The sequence below is a fragment of the Rhipicephalus sanguineus genome, chromosome 4 (assembly GCF_013339695.2).
Source record: "Rhipicephalus sanguineus isolate Rsan-2018 chromosome 4, BIME_Rsan_1.4, whole genome shotgun sequence".
Lineage (NCBI taxonomy): Eukaryota > Metazoa > Arthropoda > Arachnida > Ixodida > Ixodidae > Rhipicephalus > Rhipicephalus sanguineus.
Window position 1 is genome coordinate 47,332,595 of NC_051179.1, and position 20,622 is coordinate 47,353,216.

The 20,622-nt window shown below is 45.6% G+C and overlaps 2 protein-coding genes across 3 annotated transcripts in view; both read left to right on the forward strand.

Annotated features, from left to right (window-relative positions):
• The window catches only part of LOC119389910 (vigilin), a 53,071-nt gene extending 44,948 nt beyond the window's left edge, over positions 1 to 8,123 (forward strand). Inside the window, exons 15-16 of the mRNA XM_037657340.2 lie at positions 1,617 to 1,835; positions 5,118 to 8,123. Coding sequence (XP_037513268.1) covers positions 1,617 to 1,835; positions 5,118 to 5,378 — 480 coding nt within the window. The 3' untranslated portion in view covers positions 5,379 to 8,123. The remainder of the gene's footprint in view (positions 1 to 1,616; positions 1,836 to 5,117) is intronic.
• A 1,046-nt stretch (positions 8,124 to 9,169) lies between these two features.
• On the forward strand, positions 9,170 to 20,214 carry LOC119389914 (SUZ domain-containing protein 1). 2 transcript variants are annotated; one of them, XM_037657343.2, is made up of 4 exons: positions 9,170 to 9,312; positions 9,656 to 9,708; positions 10,197 to 10,484; positions 15,807 to 20,214. In XM_037657343.2, the coding sequence occupies exons 1-4, from the start codon at positions 9,253 to 9,255 to the stop codon at positions 15,919 to 15,921; spliced, it is 516 nt and encodes a 171-aa protein (XP_037513271.1). In that variant the 5' UTR covers positions 9,170 to 9,252; the 3' UTR covers positions 15,922 to 20,214. The 2 variants fall into 2 exon arrangements, with proteins under 2 accessions (XP_037513271.1, XP_037513272.1); XM_037657344.2 differs by lacking the exon at positions 9,170 to 9,312 and adding an exon at positions 9,322 to 9,437.
• Positions 20,215 to 20,622: the final 408 nt, after the last annotated feature.

Sequence of the window (20,622 nt, forward strand, 5' to 3'; positions counted from 1 at the left end):
TACATGTGAGAAAACAAGGTAGTTTTGCTGGCAGTTTTAAGTGTGTGCACATTTTGGTGATTGGGAAACGTGGTGATTGGTGACCTTGAAGCAAGGCTGTTTGCAAGCTGCAAGAGAAAAAATATCAAGCCAACTTGAACAATAAGTGGTACACCTTTTACGATGTGCCAGTGCTTTGTTTAAGGAAAATTCTTGCAATTCAAAAAGATGTGACTGTGCTATAGACCTACTCCATGTTTGTAAACAGCGGTAGGCGCCGTCGATATATTTAGCGCCCTTGTAGCGACGTCGCGGCGCGCAGGCTGCGCCCAGCCGGTCCAGCTTGAACCGCGCTACCGCCCTCTATGATCACGTGACAACTGGCGCAGCAGGTGCAAAAGCTGCCTCCGAGCACCGCGCGTCGGGGCGCCTCCCGCATGCTTACAAGCGGCGGCCGCAACAGAGGAAGTTGCAATGGCTGTCAGAGGGACTCTGAAATGAACATCATGTTGACGTGCTGCTCTTGCTCTGAGAACCTCATAGAAACATGAGGTATCTTGACGGCGGGAATGTGAATCATTTGCGAATGATCATCGCAGTTGCGACAGCTCTACGTCACACGTGTACGTTTTACTTGTTAACCAATGCAGCGGCAATCTCGGCGACACTTTCATCCGTGACACGCTTGCGATGATGCTTCAACTACACCATGTGGACAAGGTGGTTACGTACCTGTCAGGTCTGCCCACTGCGGGCCGCGGCTCCGTCCGTACGCTCAAGTCGAGACCGCGCAATGCGTACAGCTCGTAAGCAGACTCGGCAAGTTTCCCGAGTGTTGTTTTTCTGTGAATTCTGACAGACATAGACATATCGTGAAGCGCACCGCTGCCAGAACAGCCTTGCACGATACACTTTTGTCAGGTGTCTCATCGCAGCCGCATAAGATTTGGAAAAGCATAGTGGAAGTCGCGGCTGCGTTAATGAACCGTGCCCAAGCAGAAAGAAACACATGCGCCATGACCGAGCCACACCTTAGTTCACGCGAGTACAACGAAATCCTTCTGGCGCGTTTAAGACTTATATCAACAATGGAAAAAGATATCAACAAAGGCAACCGTGAAGAATTATCCGCATATGACAATGCTATCCACAACGTTAACGTCCTTTGAGGTGAACATGCTCGCTGTGCCTCCACACAAGGCTTATGTTAAGAAATGCGGTGCTGCACATTACATTGACAAACGCTTCACTAAGCTAATCCTTTCTGCTGGGTAAGCCGCCCGAAAACATGACCGATGAGCCGGCGTCGGAGACAAGTTTTCGCGTTTTAGAGCTGCCGCTCATTTCTTGCGACGGTCTTCGTAAACAGCTAATGAAAAAAAAAAAGCTTATTCCATCCTTCTCATGACTTCCTGTGCAAATAACTGTGGCACTGCGTGTTGTTACACCGTTTTTTTCTTCTTTGTACGACGACAAACAGCGCACGCACCAACGAAAACACAGCAGCAACCGCGGTAGGCACAGCGGCTTTTGCCTACCGCGCGAAACTAAACGCCCGACGACAGCGCCACCGCATTTTCGTGACGTATGTCCGGTGGAATTCGTCTATATGGTCTTCAAATCACTTCTGCGTGCAGGAGGACATGGTGACAAAGGAGATCGAGATCGATCACCGGGTGCACTCCCGGCTGATTGGGGCCAAGGGGCGCAACATCCGGCGCCTGATGGAGCAGCACAAGGTGGAGATAAAGTTCCCGCGACCCGAGGACCCCAACAAGGACCTGGTGCAGGTCACAGGTGCAGAGGAAGACGTTGAGGATGCCCTCGACTACCTGAAGCAGTTCGAGGACGAACATGTGAGTGTACCTGCATCTGTCTTAAAACTTCGGAGACCATGGGCTACATGTTTCGTAGCCACGGTGCCCCTCCTTTGTTGGCTTGACTATGCCCTGGCATTCTGATGATTGAGAATATGCTCACACGTTTGGCTACTGCAGTTGTATTTTGATACCCGCCGTGGGGTTACTGTCGTGGCCATCACTACAGTATCTCGGTGGGGGTAGTGCTATGGTGGCACCGTGGTACTCCAGTCCTCCCACTAAACTAAGTAAAACCTCGTTGGACCCGGGAAGCACGTCTCTCGTAACCACGGTCTTTCATAACTAAAAATTCTAAAAACAAAGTCGCGCTAGATCACTTTATCAGCATCGAAGTTTTGAGGTACTTCAATGCAATTCAATGCAATGTATGTGCGGGATCGCAACAGCGATTATAAATGCGCAGTGGCAGAAAATTGGTGCAATTTGTAAGCCCAACCATGCGTGGAATGACATCCGGCTGCGGAAAGGAACAGCATCGAGCCAAGCGAATGATTGTGCAGGGACTGCTATGAAGCAGGTGCTTTTACCGAATGCAAAACTGCCAGCAGTGGTGTGCATAAATGGCCAACAAAGTAGACGTATGAGACATTGAAACAACACATAATCCATTTGGAATTTTAAGGTTGTGTGTGGGGCATCATTCATGGAAGTAACTTGCAATGCCTAAGCATAAGGCTTAAGAGAGGGTGCTAGCTGTCGATTGTGATAGTCAAACCCGGATATATCGAACTCGCAAAAAAAAAAGCGCCTGTCAGTTCGACATAGGGCATAATTCGATATAAGCCTGCTAAGGAATTGGATGTCATAAATTCACATACCATTCATAAAAGCACTTTATTGACGAAGCTCCCTTCTTTTCTACGGCGTTGAAGATATCCCGGGGTTCATATCTTGCTGTAATGTCGGGCCAGTTTTCTTGCATACACTTGTTCACACTGTCGAAGTCCACAGCTCGGCTTTCGCCAGTAACCGCTTTGCCGACAATCTCTGGCCTTTCTTTGAACCGCTGTAGCCAACCGAAGCCACGTTGAAAATTCTCCCTGCCAAGGAGAAAAGCCATGTCCTTTGCTTTTTGTTCGATCATGGGGCCGGACACGAGGAGGTTGCGCGACCGAACGTCGACGAACCACTTGTACACGTCTTCGTACATGTCGGGCGCCACGGGCACCGGGTCTTTTGTCTGCTTTATCTCTAATCTCCACCTTATTCTTCAAGATACAGTAGAACCCCGCTGATACGTTTTTGAAGGGACCGTAGGAAATAAACATAAGAGACGGGAAACGTAAGAACCGAAAAACAGGAAAAACGGCAAAATATTTAGTGGTACAGAATTTTATTTCAATTCTTACGAGCAGCATGAAAATTGGCACGCTCAGCCGCGATCTAGTCGATGGATAGAAACGCGGAGCTTAGGACGGCCTCATCCACAGAAATGTAATCAACGTATGTGATTTTTTTAACACCAACAGCTGTAGGCATGAAAGAACTAAGCACACGCAATCACGACCGGCGCGGCGAGTCCGACCGCGATCCTCACGCACGACCATGGGAGCTCCAACCAGCTCGAACTCCTCCCGTTCTCCGACAAATAACGATGATGATGAGTGTATGCCAACGCAATGGCAGAAGTGAATGCCAATCTCGAAGGCCTTGCTTTCGCAAGTAATTACGTCATACGTGCCATGTTTGTGCAATACAAATCTCAAAGGTTATGCTTTTGTCAATAGTAAATGCCAATCTCGAAGGCCTTGCTTTCGCGAGCAGTTACGTCATAGACGCCATCTTTGCAATTTGAATCTCGAAGGCCATGCTTTTGTTTGCATCAATTGAAAGATTCTGTTGCTTGCGCCTCTCATGCGGCTAATATTACGGTCAAACGAGGCCAAGCTGCGTGAAAATGCACCATGGCCGCTCTCTTTGGTAGTCACTCGGTCGGCTCCGAGCGCACTTCGCGACGTATCATACGGGAACGGTCCGACAGTTACGACGTAACAGTGGGGTTCCCAATACATTGTATCCTATGGGAGCTATGCCGGGACCGGCAGAAAACGACGTAACAGCCGGGAAAACGCAGCAGTGAGCAGCGGGGTTCCACTGTAGTGCTGAGAGTGCTACTCGGAATTTTGTACGCTGCCGCGACATCACACTTCTTCTCACCACATTCTACTCAATTTATAAATTGGAGCTTCACGGCGAAAGGCAAATTCTGCCGCTTCACACTAGCCATCACGGCACAGGCGCATGGTGCAAAGCACAACAAATGAGAAATGCAGGGAGATAACTCGCACGACCCGTGCACTCTCGCGACGAGAGTAAGAGGCCCTGATTGGCTGTCTCGGCAAGCGCTGCGGACGGGTCAGGATCATTTTTTGCAAGGGGGTGATGGCGGCTCGACTGACACGGCGCGGTCACGGTAGGGAGAGCGGGTCATGCACCGATCTCCCTACCGTGACTTCCCCACCGCTCACTCCACTTTTGAAGTGTGCGGTGGGGAAAAGCGCCAGTTTCCCCGCTGCTACAAGGGAAAGCCAACTTCCGGGGGCACTTTGGCCCCTTATGACATTTGATATATCGGGAGTCGCTGCTATTCTTGTCCGATGTAACTGTAATTTTCGCGATATATTCTCACTGTAACTATGTGTTCAAAAGTTATTCGATATACAGGATAATTTTATGTAAACGGGTTCGATATAGTCAGGTTCGACTGTAACTGGCAAAGCATTGTGCGAATTGTTGCAGCGCAAGATACAGGCACGGCTTTGAGCTGATGAGGCCCCCCTCCCCTAATAGTCTTTGGTGACACGGAAGTGCACAAAGCGCCTCACTGCCCTAGCTTACACATGGGAAATTCTTATTTTAAGGTTGTTTATTAGGTAATTCTGTGTATGCCAGTGTCGGTGGCGTAATACAGTTGAACCCTTTTAGACGAAACACGCACGAGGGAGCAGTTCTTGTCCCTTATATGAGGTCTCTCTTATAAGCAGGATACCATGTTCTCATTTTCTGATCAACCCCTATTTCGATGTAGGCACACTGGTATCTCTTATACCCTGTTGTCTCTTACATCAGTGTCTCTAAGGGATTAATCTGTGTTGTGCTTCTATGCTAAAGGCACAGCTGGAGGAACTTTAATACTGAGGCTTCCGAAGCTTCTAAAGCTTTAATAAGCTCTATTACTCTGAATAAGCAGTTTGTGCTTTGCTGTTGCACTTGGTTGCTGCTTCTGAGCAACTTAAAGTCTTTCAATTGCCTCTCCAGCTGGAAGACATCCTGGACCAAGAGAGCTACCACCCCGCGTCCCGCCAGGGCCAGAACAGCGGTGGCGGTGGCGGAGGAAACAACGCTCAGGGATGGACCGAAAAGTCCCCTTCAAGCGAGGGATTCGTTGTGAGCGGCGGGCCGTGGGAGCAGCGAGCGCCCGACACCACGAGCACGCAGGAGTTTCCCTCGTTCGGCGGCGGACCGCCTGTCGACTCTGTGCCGGCCAAGCCCGTGCCCTGGGGGCCCTCGCGCCGCTAGGCCAACAGCAGAGCCTCTCGTGCTCCACGAGCTCCTCCTTTCCCCCTCTCTTTTCGTTCGTGGCAGCCAGCCCCCCCCTCCTCGTCGGGAGTGCAACTCTCCTCCGCTTGACCTCCTTCCCCTCGTTTCTCGTTTCCACGACACTGGCCCCTTTATCAACTCCTCCATTCCTTGTTTCTCCCTCACAACACTGTTGTTTCCATCTGCGACTGAAGAGGACAGAGAAGAAAACAAAATGAATTCGGGTCTTCCTTTTTCCGCGATTTGCTTCTGCCGTTAAAAGAAAGAAAAGAACGGCGCGCACGGTACGTCGCAAGAGCTGTTCCGGACCAGACATGTGAAAGAACTGTCCCTCCAAGCCTAGATTTTCGTCCTCCCTCATTTCTTTTTTCTTGTAAAGCCATCCCTGTTGTCCACCTACCGTCGTATCCCGGTCCTCCTTTTTTTTTTTCTTATCTGTTGGCTGCATTGCAGTGAGTGCCTACAATCTGCCCTTCCGAACAGCAGTCATACTGCGTCGACTGAAAGCCGTTCTCTCGTAGCTTTCACGAAGTCTTTCCTCTCTTCTTGTTTTCTTTGTATGTGTGTTGCAGTGTGATGTAATGTGTGCCTGAACTGTGATTGTTGTGTGCGTGACAGGCTTTTTTTTTTCTTCTCCTTCGCACTCGTGGTGAAAGGTAGCTACTACATTGCAAAGTTTGCAGCGATGAATGAAATGGCAAGTAGCTCGCATTTTGCCTGGCCTTGCCCCCCCCCCTTTTTTTTTCTCGCATTTTTTTTTTTTAAGGTTAGTTGCCAAGTCGGCCATCAATTTGTGTGGTGTTCTTAGTAAGTCATTGGTTCGCAAGCCCCCTTCTCTCATATGCCACCCCTCTGTCCTTGTTTACTGGAATTCCATGCCCCACTTTTTTCTGCTTAAAGGAAACAGTTTCATCACGGTAAATCATTGTTTTTGTTTCTTTACTGTTGACTACTTCAGCTCGGACACTACTACACTTCTTTGTGCTTTCAAGACTTTGTTTCCGGGGGGGAGCGGTTGTTGATTAAACCCAAATGGCTGCTACTGCTGTTAGTTTGCAGCTGTTTGGGGACTGTTAAGTCTTCTCATCACTGCAGACAAAAGACTCCCTTTTGTTTGTTGCGAGAATGTGCCGTTCACGTGTTGTCTACACGAATGGTTGCAAGTGTGACAGGGGCCGTCTTCTCGTGTTACTTCTGTGCTTTTAACCATATTGTAATGGTGTAATGGTGTAGCTTTTTTTTTTTTTTTTCAAGAAACTGACCGACCATGTTTGTGCTTCCGGTACTGACACTTTCTTTTCTGCCAAGTACAGGTGCCTCTTCAAATCGCCGGACAAAACGAAAGATCAACATTTTCTGGGGCACTCTGGTGGGGCTGGGGGATGGATTTGTCTTTTAGTAAATGTACGCGTATAAAAAAACAGCTTGGGTGCATCTGTTTAAACTGGCCTCTCACATAGAGCTGCTTTCTTCTCTTGATTGTTTTACTTCACTGCTGTCCATGTTAAATTTTTTTCTTTTTTCTGTACCCCGCACTTATCAATTCAAATTCAACTGGTAGCACTCTAAATTTGACTTCATAAAAAGTCTAAAAGTGCTGCGAACAGTCTTGATTGTCGCAAGTCAAGTTTTATATTGTGTAGGTTTTGTATTTTTCAGCAACTGTGGCGAAAGAAAACTCGGTCCCCCTCACCCCTCCTGCTCCCCACTTATTTTTGTCATGTGTTGTTTTTTTTTTTTGTGTGAAGCAGCTGCTGTTAAATTAAGTTCACAAGGTTTTTTTTTATCTCTGTTAGTAGAGCATACAACTACGGTTAGATGGTTTTAGTGTTGCTTTGTGCAGTTTGCTGGAAATTAGCGTGTACAAAAGAAGCTGCTTTCTCTGCAAAAGTTGTCCAAGCCTTCCACAGGTACTCGTGTACCACTGAAATGCGTAAACTCTTTTCTGTAGTCTTTATTTTTTTTCTTTTTTGTCGTATGGTGTGAGTGTCTTCGGCAAACAAAGCACAAGTTGTGTACGGCAATGCTCAAGTTTTTCTGGGTGCAAATGAGACAACCTAAGCTCAGATGCTCCTAAAGAACCCCTTATTATTATTATTTTTTTTTTTTTGCAGTCTCTTCGTTTTAACGCTGTACAGAAAAAAGCCTGATCGTTTTCTTTCCTTACACGCATTTTCTTAAAAGCCCCCGCCTTTTCAACATTGTTAGTTGGTGCAGCGAAATTGTTTTTGCTTGCTCATGCGAGTGTGTTGGAGTACTCCATGCTTAATTTTTTTTTTTTTATCTTAGCTCCCAAGTTGTGTGCAATGTTTGCAACTCCGATCAAGTCTGTAACAAGTTGTGCTGGATGTAGCACTTCTTTGTTCCACCCCCCTCGTCCCCCCCCCCTCCGTCCCATTCTTTTAACCCTTCAAAACATTTTGTGGAGAACTTTCGAATGGTAGTCACAAGCATTTTAGCAGAAAAGAAAGTGAGATTAAGTGCGGCTGTCTGAAAACTTTCTATCTTTCTCTCGGGGGCAGTGAACCACAATGTGTCGCTGTGTGACGGTGACAAAAGCAAAGCGTTGTCGAAGAATGTCCCTTACGCCTCCCACTGTGTGGCGGCTTGGGTTGAGGGTCCTAGTTGGGGGCAAGTTTCTATGCAGTCTTTTGTGCCAGTCGTTGTATATTCTAAAAGAGGTATATTGATCTATAAAAGGGGAATAAAAAAAATGTTACAAAATGTTGTCGATTCTTTTCTACCACTGCGATTGTAACAGTGGCATGCACCACATGCAAACTTCGCTTTATACAAAGTGCCTTCGCTTCGAAGACTTGCTTTGTGAATTGCTCCCCGCTATCGTCTTGAATAATCTCGCTCGAACTTACTAAGGCGGATATGAACCCACAACACTGAGCATAAACCACAAGCCTTGCAATCTTGTCTGTTAGCACCAGCTTCCATGGTTGTGTGAAGTTGCACCGCTGTTTATCTAGACAGTGTGTGAACTGGCCTCTATTGCATCCCTTCACTCTGGTAAGTGCACCAGTATGGTGGCCACTCTAGTTCTCTGTCAGCATCCTGCTACAAACGACTGTGGCCCTGGCAAGCCACAATAGCCAGTGGGGCCCAGGCCGATGTGCTCCACCCACAGTAACCAAGTAGCCTTTTTTCAAGTTATTGCCCTGTGCTTTTCTGCACTTTTAATATCCGAGGGGGAATGGGGAACACTGGGCACCACTTTGGTAAGTTGAGTATCTGTTTTGCCTACTCCTGCTGTATATCCGCGGAGGAATGGTTGCAGCTTAGCTGTACGAAGCGCAGAACTTGTACCTAGCTTGTGTGCAGTCAAGCGCTGGGGTGCGGTGAAAAAAAAAAGGGGGGGTTTGAAACACGACTCGACTTTCGTTACTCCTGTTGAATCCCTTGTGTTGATGATACTTAATTTTTCGCTGTGAACTTTAAACGTCCTTGTGAAACCGGGGAATAGCGTTGTTCAAGTGGGGTGGTGTCAGCCATGCTAACGGAGCGAAATCGCATCTTGGTAGCCCCCCCCCCCCCCCCCCCACCGTTTTATTAGGCAATTCTCCGGCACCCCGCAGATCCAAATATGGCAACCCCGAAAGTGAAGCCACATGGAATTAGGGGACTTGTTTTCCTGTTGCCCACAACGGCTGGATTGATCTGCTAGCTCTGGCCAAACTGGTGCAAGCGGCTGGTTGCTATTTTTACAACCACCGACCTCGAACGACCACGCGAACGAAACAACGAAACTACTTGCGAGGCGCGCTGGGCGCGCGGAGGGTGGTGTTGCCGCAAAAGGGCCATAGACGTCGCGTCGGTCGCTTTATTTTCATTTTGTTACGCGGTTATGGCAGACGACATTTCGGAGGATATTTGCGACGACTGGGAGGATATGGTCGAAAATGGCGTAAGTCTTCTTCGCCAGATCGTTGGTGTGCGTAGCGCATACGCGTCTCCGTCGAACCTTTCATTCGCTAGTTGCGGCACTCGTCGTTAACGACCAGTGCCTTCGAAGCGAGCGCGATGCTTTCGGTACGTGAGAAAGGCAGTAGGCCTAACGTTAGGCCTACGCTTCTCCACTGAGCCGAGCTCTTTTCCCTGTTTTGATTCATTTTAGTTGGACCCCCACTTTTTTTTCCCCTCTGCTCGCGACAGATAAACGAACTTCCTTTTGCCTTTGCGTTTGATGCTCGCGTGTGTGTCTTGTGTGTCTTTTCGGACCACTAACGTGCGCTGTCATGTCCAATCAGGTGCTGGAGAAGAAGTTGGAAAGGTTAAAGGTGAAAACAAACTCCGCAAACAGGTCAGTTTACTTGACGTTTCTCTTCTCCTATCGCGCTAGCACTCGTTCCCTAGGACGTTTCCGGACCCCTTTTTTGTAACGCTAGATTGCTGGAGATTATATTTTTGGAAGTAACAGCTTGCATAGGTGCCTGGTTTACGTTTTTTCCTTTGGTTTTCTGGTGCTGACAATCGACCAACCAATCTACTGAGCTCGCTTCCGTGGGGTCTGGCCTGTGAAACTGTTTTAACACAATGCGGTGTGTTTCGCTGTTGCATTTCTACTTATGTTCGTGCGTACTGTGAACGTCTACCTGAACACCGATTTCGTTCCGTCAATTCGCGGTCGTCACCGAACGTGACGTAGTGGTCGCAAGGCTTCGAACTCGCAAGGTTCGCATGGCCTCCTTCCGACGCCCGTGTCAATTGCATGCTTGGATCGGCAGACTGCCCTAGCTAACTGCGTCGCGTGTCGATCTCATTTCTTTCATCATTTTTTTTCCTTCACAGTAACAACGCGAATCCTCCTGCAAGCGGCGGCGGTGTCGGCGAAGTAGCGGTGATGCCGCGTGTGCTGCTCGAAGACAGTGTTCGGACGCAGTACACGCCAGCCGTGAAGATTCTCAAGCGACCCCCGGACGCGAGCCGGTCTGGTGGGAACGTCAACGGCACCGGTTCCGAGAAGTCGCCCAACCGGCAGCCCGTCAAGAGCTTACAGCAGCGGGAAGCTGAGTACGCCGAGGCGAGGCTGCGGATACTGGGTTCAGCTCGCAGCGAAGACGACGGCCAGAAAGACAAGTGAGCGACACGTTGTGTGCCCTGACGTTGTGTGGAGTCTGGGCTGATGACCCCTGAACAAGCTTATGCGAGTGCTCTTCGTGTGTTATTCTTCGTGGCCCTCTCATGACGGGTTGCTCTGCTTTGCACGCTGTTTTGCTTCAGATAATCAGAATTGTCTTTACTAAATTCATTGAAGCTTGTTGCATGGTTGTTTGTTCGCTCGGTCCATTATGTATTCACACCACAAGCACAAGCTCTCTGGATACAAGTCACAAAGTGGGCTGGCTTGTTGGTTGATCATTAGAAGCAATTGGTTGCAACGTGAACTCTACATAAGAACGAAAGAAAGGCACAAAGACAGACACACAGTGCTACTATAGCAACAGCAATCTTTGTTTTTTCCAGAACCGACCACCCTATATGTACCACAAACGCAACAGTGAACACAGATCACATGCTGACAACAAGAAACATGCACAAGGGATTCACACTTTTAAACAGCATAACAAGTGATGACCACACACGATTTGTGTTCACTGCTTTGTTTGTGGTATATATAGGGTGTCGGGTCTTGAGAAAATAGATTGTTGTTGCTAGTACCTCTGTGCGTGTGTCTTCTTCGTGCCTTTCTTTTGTCCTTGTGTCGACTTCGCGCTGCAGCCACTTGACTCTAAGTACATGCTGTCTGGCTGTGCTTCGTGGTATGTAAAATTGCCCATGGATATATTGCATACGTTATCATTGGAAGACGGTTATTGGAGTATGAAAAGCTTGTTATAGTTGCTCGCACAGTTTAAAGCTGTCCACGTACACAACACAAACTTAAAAACTTTCTGTTCGTGTCTTGCTGCTACTCTCAATGCAGGACAGTGGGTGATTTCTAGATATGGCTGACAGTAGTGGCTATACATTAAAGAAAGTGTTGCCAGTGGCATAACATATGCATCAAATCCAAGCACTTTGTTTCTGTTATAAGCAGTGTGAAAGAGCACAATTTATGGCTATTTATGAAAGTACGTTATTCTTCTCATGGAGCAGGCTTAATGTCGGAATTCCGAAACACGTGCGAGGACAGCACGGAGGAAGCAACAACTGGCACGGCACACAAACGTGTTCAAACACAAAATGGCGAAGCACAATCTTACAAAAAACGTTGTAGTCCTAGCGTCTACATAGAGTTCGAAGGAATGCAGCACTCACATGTTGGGGCTCGAAAACACTGTTCTGGTTGCGTGCCTTGCAAGCTTGTTCTAGCAGAAGCAACAGGCGGTCTTCCGCAGGCTCTTGTGCATCTGCTGGGGGACAGCAGCGGGAAGCGGGTCATTTTGCCAACTTGCCTTCTTTGCTCTAGCCTCTAACTCAGTCTGCTGGACCAATGTAGCCCATTCTTTTTCTCACACCACATGGGCGCGTGTGGCGAGGCATCGTCCAAGAGCAGCCAAAGCTTGCTCCGGGTTGTGTGCTTTCACGTTTTTCTCCCCCTTTTCTTCGTTGTCTTTAGGGGGTCAAGGCACTCTCCAGATCCATTAAGGACATGCCGTGGCTTTGCTTCAGCCGAACATGTTGCTTAGTATCGGTCGCTTGCTTCAATCTCGCAATGGAGTCCTTCGTCAGCTTTTACTGTAATTTCAGGCAGCCTCTTCCAACATGCTTCCAGTCTGTGAATTGATTCTTACCTGGGTTTGCTTTCGATTCTTACCTCGATTCTTACCTGGATTGCCACATGCAAGGTCGTAGGTTTGATTCTCAGCCACAGGTGACACCGTGCTGACAACTGTGCATTGTGGTTTTTGTAGATGTACGGATAAGGCCAGCTTTGCGTAGTTTGGCATGATTTCTTTTGCTTCCTGATATCAGAACTACATACATTTTTTTTTACAAATAAGTGAAGTTAAATGCTTTAGATCAGTGTGTATGCCATAGGTCGGCAAAAAGTGTGGAGCTCACTCAGGCTCACCCATGAAATGTATTTTGCCCTTATGGCTCACTGGGACTCAGACTCACGAAAACTTCCCTCAACTGGACTCACTCGGACTCGGACTCAAACTCACCAAAAAACTACACCATGTCCCGCTAAAGGGGAATGAGGCGATGCGAAGCAGTGTTTCGGCATGTCGAGCCCGTGTATCAGAGGTGAAGAGGAGAGGAGGTGTGTGGAGAGGGTTTGCGCATGTGCAGTAAGGGTGGTCACGCCGCACACCGGATTGAACTGCGCCATAAGATGCTTCGCATCTAATTATTACTTACTCTGACTCACTCAAACTCAGACTCATGGCTCGATTTGAGTCTTAGTGAGTTTGCCGACCTATGGTGTATGCTGCTGTTCGCGTCTGTGCAAAAGCACCCATCTGTTACGTTGACAGGTAATTGGCTTGCAGAGAAGTACAGCACCTACTCATAAGTAATTGCATGCAAGTATCATCCAAATATATTGCAAATAAGTGGTCATGGACAAATGTGGCAAATTTTGCATTTGCTTTTAGGAACTGCTTGTTCAGTTACCTTTTATCTGGACAGATGTTAATTTTTTATATAAATTGTGTAAACATCTAGGGCACATGCACTTAACATTGTCCATGGTTGCCACCATATAGTTGTTCATGTATTTATGCGTTCGGGGAGTTTTATGCTGACATTTCTGAAAGTATGAGCTATGTTTATGTGCAATACATTCAACAAATGAAGTAATCGTTAGGGTTCTGTGAATATTGTACGTTTCATATAAAAATCAAATGGTTCATGCTATTCAATTCATATTTCATTCTACAATTGACCATTTGATGTCATATATGCATTTCTTTTCAAATGTATAACAGATGACAACACTGCTTATTGGAGTCGGCAACTGTTTGGTACGATTCTTCTGGAGGATAGCTGCCGTTCTGCTGAGGCAGCAGGTTCTTAACAAATGCCCCGTGCACATGACTAGTTCTCAATAATTTCCAGTCATACAACAAGAATAACTTTTCTTCAGGCATATAGCCTGCGTAAAAATTTACACCAATTTATCATTTGACCAGTCTCACCATGTTTGGCCTACTTAATAACTGTGTTGTGCTGTGGTATCACACTTCTTATAGCGAACACGGCACTTTGCATGTGTCTTGTAGCTTGTTTCGCTAATGTCATTGCTGTGTTGTCCCATGTAATTCAAAGCAGTTAATGATCATTTACAACCTTCTCAGCTAATTGACATTTAATTGTGAACACTTAATAGTACATTTCTTTGTGTGCAAGGTTGGCTGAGTGCTAGGTTCTTAATCGATGTTTAGAAATCTGAAAAGATTCTATATTCAGAGCTATACTTTCTTTGTTTTATAGAATAATTGTACAGTAAGAGTTCCTTCATTCGGATTTCATGCGACTGGAAAAAAAAATGACCGAATTAATCAAATGCCGAATTATCAAAAGTATCAAGAAAACAATGAGCAAATGGCAAATGTCTGTTGCGTTTTCGTTTTCTTGATGTATACGTAAATTCTGTACTTGTTTTGCATAAGGGCAGTGTAGAAGCTGCAGTTTTCGTCATCCTGTGACTTCGTTCACAATGTGACCGGTAGACTCCCGTGTTTAATTACCCCGAAACGTGCTCTGCACCCCTCCCTTATTCCGTATACCGGCATCACCACCATGCGCATGTGACGATAGTTCTTTCGCAGGTAAATTGGCCAGCTACTGATAGTTCGTCCAGCGCGATGGAGCAAATGAGTTTTATGCCAGCATGCCGACCACGGCTGAAAGCTCTTCATCTTCAACAGCTTCTGCCATGTTTGAGTTTTGTGGCACTGTGTGTCCATTGCATCAAGTTAAAATGCTGCCTCTTTTCAGTTGTCTGCGAATGCCATTTTCGCTCTTTTGCATCACACATTTGCGGCACTTAGCACGCTCCGAGGATCGTCCGAATTAACCAGAGTTTGATGCCATTAAACAATGCATATGCTGGCCGGGACCAGGGAATTAACCAATTTTCTGAATTAGCGAGGGTTGAATTAATGAGCTTCTACTGTATTCAGTTTGGGTCGATTTCGCGGTTTATTGCACTCCTAGTAATATGCACTGCCGCCACTTTTTCGAAATGGTTTTGTTGATTCTTTTTCTAGGTGTCTGATGTTTCCTACATGACATACACTCCCACACCAATCAGGAAAGGCTGATAAAGCTTGTAGTTGCACCACGTTTTGAGCACACGCTGAAACATTAGGGGGCTGCTCGCACATTTGGGTGGGCACACCAAGGTAGTTCATTATAAGAAGATTACATAGAAGCACATGGGACCTGTAGGCTGTCGTTGTCCCACTCATGCTGCCTCTACAAGGATCATCAACCACTTTATTCAGTTTTACTTTCTACTGCATCAAAATTCGAGGCATTGGTGAAATTGCTACTTAAGACTTAAGTTGTGTACAATCTGAAACACTTCTTATTATACCTGTCCTTAAACGAAGTTGTTAAAACAAGTCAAAATGTTAACAGCTCAGTGCTTGTTCTCAATATTGATTTGCTGTCACTGTCACACAGCAGGTTCACGTCATTCATTTCCTCTCTTTTTTCGAGTGTTTTAAATCAAGCATAATTTTCAAGTGTCCAAATAGGTGCTTTACAAATTAATTGGTGTTATATATCGCACATTTTTGCACAGAGTTCATTCCACATTCTGCGAACTTGACAAACATCATTGAAGAGCTGAACATTCTACATTCATTCTGCAGAGGTGTGTTTTTCATGATTCTGAAGATGCAAAAAGAATGTAGCGAAATGAAAATTTTTTCATGGACAATAATTAGCCCTTAAATAAGTTAATGAAGTCATGGTGTGATGCACAGCGTTAGCAGCTATAGAATGTGGATCGCTTAAGTTGAACTGGCCACACATCGCAGGCTGTAGCGGCAACATCCACATCTGATGAAGCCAAGTCAACATAAGTGTGAAATTCCAGACGCATAACCATGTGACTGCAATGATAGCAAATGCTAAAGAAGAAATTTCTTTTCTTGTAATGCTTGCAACCAGTAGGTTAACTATGCGTATGCCTCAAGTCAATGTTTCGTCTTCTTTGTGCAAGAACACATTACCGACAGCACAACAGACAAATATTTATTTACTCTGTAATTATCGTAGCTCTCTAAAATATGAGAAAAAGCATCCTCCTACCCCCTTAATTTTTTTAAAATAAAAGTGCAGCGTCTATTAGTTGGTGGTAATTTTGACATATTCATCAACACTCCGTTATAATTAGTGTCTGAAGGGGATAAAGCGAGAAGCAGTTGTATTTCAACATGCTGAACCATAGTGCAGCTGTAATCCAGTAGCTAACTTTGCGGTCGTGACTGTCCGGTGCAGGTCGTCTGGTGTGAGTGTCTTGAACCACGTGATGACCGACCAACAGCAGGTCCCCATTCGGCAACCGCGGGGTCCCGACCAAGGATCCAACGGCTTCCAACAGCCACGGAGGTAGCCCCGGCTTTGGACGCTGCTGTTTTTGGATTCTCCACCGTGTGTGACCCTTGCTCCCCACCCCTCCTATCACCAGCTTGCCGACATTGTGTGCGCTTCACATTAGTTAACTGCTGCTGCTGCCGCCTGTGGACTTTGCGTTTCAAGAGCGCGGGAACCTGCAAAAATGAAGCAAAAGAAAAAAAAAGTTGACGCGGTCCCACTTCTCTTCACATGTTTTGGTATCGGTAATCTCTTCATTCTTTTGTTGTTGTTTTTCTTGACATGTATGCCCTGCAGATTTCGTGTTCCCGAGTGGCTTGAAGCAGTATGAGGTGTCAGCAAAGTCCCACACTGTGACTTGGTGTTGAAAGCAGGTGCGAGTAACTTGGTGCTGTTGCTACGATAAGCTGCTTCTGGGTGCGGCGGTCAGCCCTTCCCGACGCTTGATGAAGAGGCTTAATGGCGAAAAGTGGTGGACTCAAACATTGCTGCCACTAGAGCTTTTCATCAGAGAGAGGGAACGTCCAGTTTATTGATTGCTGCATGGAAGTACAAAGGCAGTGCATTCTTGGGGTGGTCGCACGTACTTGCAGCAGTCCAGTCTGTAAAGAGGAGGTCTATAAAGAGTTTTGTAAAGAAGAGGCCTTTGAAGAGGTCTATATGTAGTAAAGAAATGAAAGAGCACGTTTGGGCATGTTGGTAAGCCTCAGTAACTTTTTAGTGCACTAGGGAAACGGATGAAAGGAACGGCATAGGCACAGCACATGATTGTGCGGTTCCTTTTGTCCTGGGTTCTCTCGTGCTCTAAGTGTAGCTGTGGCAAAGAAATGATCCGAGAATGCTGCTCATTTGATGTGCAGGGTAGCCCTTGCTGGGGCTATCCAGTGGCACCTATAGATGCTGAAAGTCTTCCATGCAGCCAGCTGTGCTTTTACTTGGTGGCTGTCATACGACGATGGTTCTTGACTGCGTCGAGGTACGCTGCCATCATCCAATGGTGGAGTGGGTCTAGTGTTGTAGTTGAAGGGCTTTGCACATGCAGCATCCGAAAGAAGGCAAGAATATGCACCAGCTTGGCGAAAGTTCTCACGCACATATTTTTCTAATCAATTTCCTGGCACTAGGTGTTATTGAATGAGCAAGTGTGCAGTTCTTGCGTTTGTTTTTCTTCACATTTCAGCAGAGACGGACAAACTTGGCATCCATCTTGATGTTGGTGGATGTGTAAAAAAAAAAAAAACGGAGCTTTGGAGCAAAAATTGATCACGTCCTGGGATTCTTTTGCTACCTCCCATATTCTTTTCTCTTCTTATGTTTTTAATTTTTGTACCGGTGTCAACTGTGTGTTTGTAATGCCTCTCGGTGTTATTCTTGATTGAAGCATATCGTTTGGTTGGCATTTTGTTTTTTCCCCCTCCCAGTTCATTTAGTGGGTGTGAAAACGGTGTTGCACGATACTGCATCTGTCAGTGTTATACATACCATACGTGCGGACTTTGATTCGAGGATTAATCTTGGAGCAGCACATGGAGCGCTAGAAACGGAAGACAAGTTGTGGCAGACGGAAAGAAAGCTGTGGTGTGCCACTAAACTTTCGTCTCTAACTTGTGCTCTTTGCACTCCGTAAAAAAATTGTTTCCTCTACGGGATAATGAAAGAATACTTCAGTGTTGCATGCTTCCACTTTACATAATGCGCTTCATCCATTTTATGCAACATGCCGCATCGGATACTGTTCCTAAGACGCGACTAATCGTGCAACGAGACGAAATGTGGACTCTGATCACTAGACCGTACAAGCTGAAATTATGCTGCTGTCGTACAAACTGCAGAAAGTGAAGATGAACACATGCATGCGTGTTAGTGATGCCTAAATTTACCTTCTTTCATTCTGTGGCCATTGTGCAGGTTTTGCATCGTTAAAAAGGAATAGCTTGCAAGATTGATGACAATTGTTGGGTAGTATTAACATCATACAGTGCACACGGTTTTTGATATTGCAATGGGGTCAAACTGCTGCCACACCAGAAATGTTAATGACATTCAATGCCATTATTTTGAGACGAATGGACAAGCGTCATTAACATCGTGTACAATATGTGCAGTCCATGGTACAAGTCATTTTGGAGTTTTTGCTTTCTGAAAACGAGCAGCGTATGCTGTCTAAATGCGAAATGTTCAGTTTCAGGCAATGTCTTTTACCTCAGAAGCATTTTTTTTTGTTCTTACAAACACTTGTCGTGTGCTGTGGACAAAATGCTGTCATTTTTTTTTTATTCCAGAAGTTCGTCACAGTTCAATAACTGACTGTGCTTTGTCACGCATTCAGTTTTCCTGGCATAGTGCTCGGCAAGAACATTTGTTGCAAGATTACGCATCCTACATTATACAGATTTCTAGGAATGTAAGTCTTTGCTATGGCAAAGGACATACAATCTATGAAGTTTAAGCACGACCCACTCGATGGCAATGATTTCATGTGCGGTCAAGATCAAATCTGCATTTATGAAATGCAACTTGCGCAATAGAACATTGTTCCTGGCTTGGCAGCTGGCAAGAGCCTGTGTCGTCTTGTGATTTTGCTGGTTCCTTGTGGTGGTTTGCGGCAGCGTCTCTTGGTAAAGGCTTGCCACTGTCCCACTTTATGCTTGTCAGCGCACAAGTTTGCATCGCTTTGCCAGGCAGTTGTGAAGAAAGTCTTTTCACAATAGTAAACGACTTACTTGAGTATTTACAAGGCAGTGTGCACATTCGCAGCTGTTAACACAGGCAGAGTGTAGGCAGTGGGAAGATTGTGTGTTTAATGAAATCTAGAAATTTTGCAAATGAAAATTATGGACACTAACGAAGTTGAAGATAAATCACATTTTGGATCTTGTATGGTTTTCGTGTTCATCAAGCAGCGAACATGGTGTTGGTTTCCAAAATGTCAAGTAATTCTTTTTGACTAGATCAGTGTTTGTGATTTTCATTTGTGGCATGCTTTCTACCTAGCAAAGGTGAATTTTCGCAGTATTTTTTCTGTTGGTTTACATTTAGTAAAGCCCAGTGTACTGGTTAAAGTGGTTCTTGAAATGTGACCCTCAGAAAACAGCTAAAACTGGCTAAACGGACGATATTTGTAGCCATGCATGGTCAACGTTTGCCTAACATGGTCCTGACATTGCTGCGAATGGCGATGGATGCCAGGGATTAAGTCTACATCATTGACATCTCCGTATTTTCTCTCGTTTCACATTGCAGCAGAAAGAAAAAAAACGACGTGTCATCTTTTTCTGTGCATGTGTTGCTGAAAAATCGAGCTTTTGTTTAAATCTTGCATGTAGTGGAATTTGCGTGGGGATTGGGGTACCTACAGATCGTACAACATACTACACAGAAGATATATATATATATTATACACATATTATATATAATATACATATATGTATGTTTACATGTATATGTACATATATACAAATATGAATATTGTTTCGAGCTGCCTGCCCTTGCATTGCGTAAAATATGTGTATGTGTACATATCCATAGGTAAGTGTACATACTGTAACGATTATTCTGAGTGGTGGAGTGCGAGGGATAGTGCACCGTATGCATCACGTGTTTGCATTTCTTTGTGAGTGTACCTGCAGAGCGTAGTTCACCCAGTCTCCATAATATTTTAGAAATTTTTCTTTGTGGACATTGTATTTTAGAATTACTCTCCCTCTTGGTTTTCTTTTTTTTTCCTTAGATGAATAAGAAAGAAAAGCTTTGTTGTGGTAGGAAATTCTACTTACAAAAGTGCATGTGCTAGTGTGAGACAGCTTTTTTTTTTTTGAAGGTTTGTTTTTATAGCTACCACCTTGGTAAGAGTTGGTGTGTGAGCGTATAGTATACTGCAGCGACTTAGCTGCTGCCGGCTTAGAACCTCCGAGCCATTGCACGAACCGCGTAGCCAAACGGTCACAAAATTGGTGCGTACAGATGGGGCCTTGCCGACTCTAAAATTGTGTTTGAAGTGTTCAGATTCCAGTGCCATTCCTGCATTGTGCGCTGCGATATTGTTTTTAATACATTAAAGTGAAAAATTTTGTTCGGAGAACAACGTGCGGGGTCCCGTTAATCTGCGATTGCGTTACATCGATATCTCGCACGGCTCTGCAGTGTGGTGGCACCGCGATTGGAGAGGAATGGCCGCTGTAAGCTTTGCGAGAACTGCTTCCCTACTACATCTTGTGTTCTGTACAGTGAGAGATCAAAGAGAGGTTTATGTGCAAGGTGTTTGTTACGGAGGATGTGCACTTGTGTGACATTTGTATAAAGGCTTTCTTTTTTGCTCACATGTGCGTGTTTTTGTCCTTGATTGAAAAGCATTTGCTTTTCTCATGCTTTCGCATATTCTTGCCTGATTGATAAGATAAATTTTAAGTAGTACGAGTAAGACCTTCCTATTGGCGACCGTGACTGTTCCGTCACAACTGTACCTCTGGGGCTGCCAAACATAGAACCGAGACATAGAATTATCAGGAGCCATATGACTTCTTTCTGCTATATTCGCTCACTACTCGCAAAATGACACGTGTTTCAGGTGAGCAGGAATACGGGGCATGCAGTGAGACTCAACCCTTTTAGAAGCTGTGTACACAAGTGTGTACATCATCTGTTTTTGCTAGTTGTATTGACTAGTGGCTAAGAAAGAGCAAGATACATTGAGGTTTGGATGAATTGAACCTCCTGCATG

Excerpts from the sequence above, each read along its gene's own strand:
- LOC119389914 (XM_037657343.2), top strand. The coding sequence starts at position 9,253 with ATGGCAGACGACATTTCGGAGGATATTTGCGACGACTGGGAGGATATG. Across the intron at positions 9,313-9,655 it reads AGGATATGGTCGAAAATGGC|GTGCTGGAGAAGAAGTTGGA; the intron begins GTAAGTCTTCTT and ends ATGTCCAATCAG. Across the intron at positions 10,485-15,806 it reads GACGACGGCCAGAAAGACAA|GTCGTCTGGTGTGAGTGTCT; the intron begins GTGAGCGACACG and ends TGTCCGGTGCAG.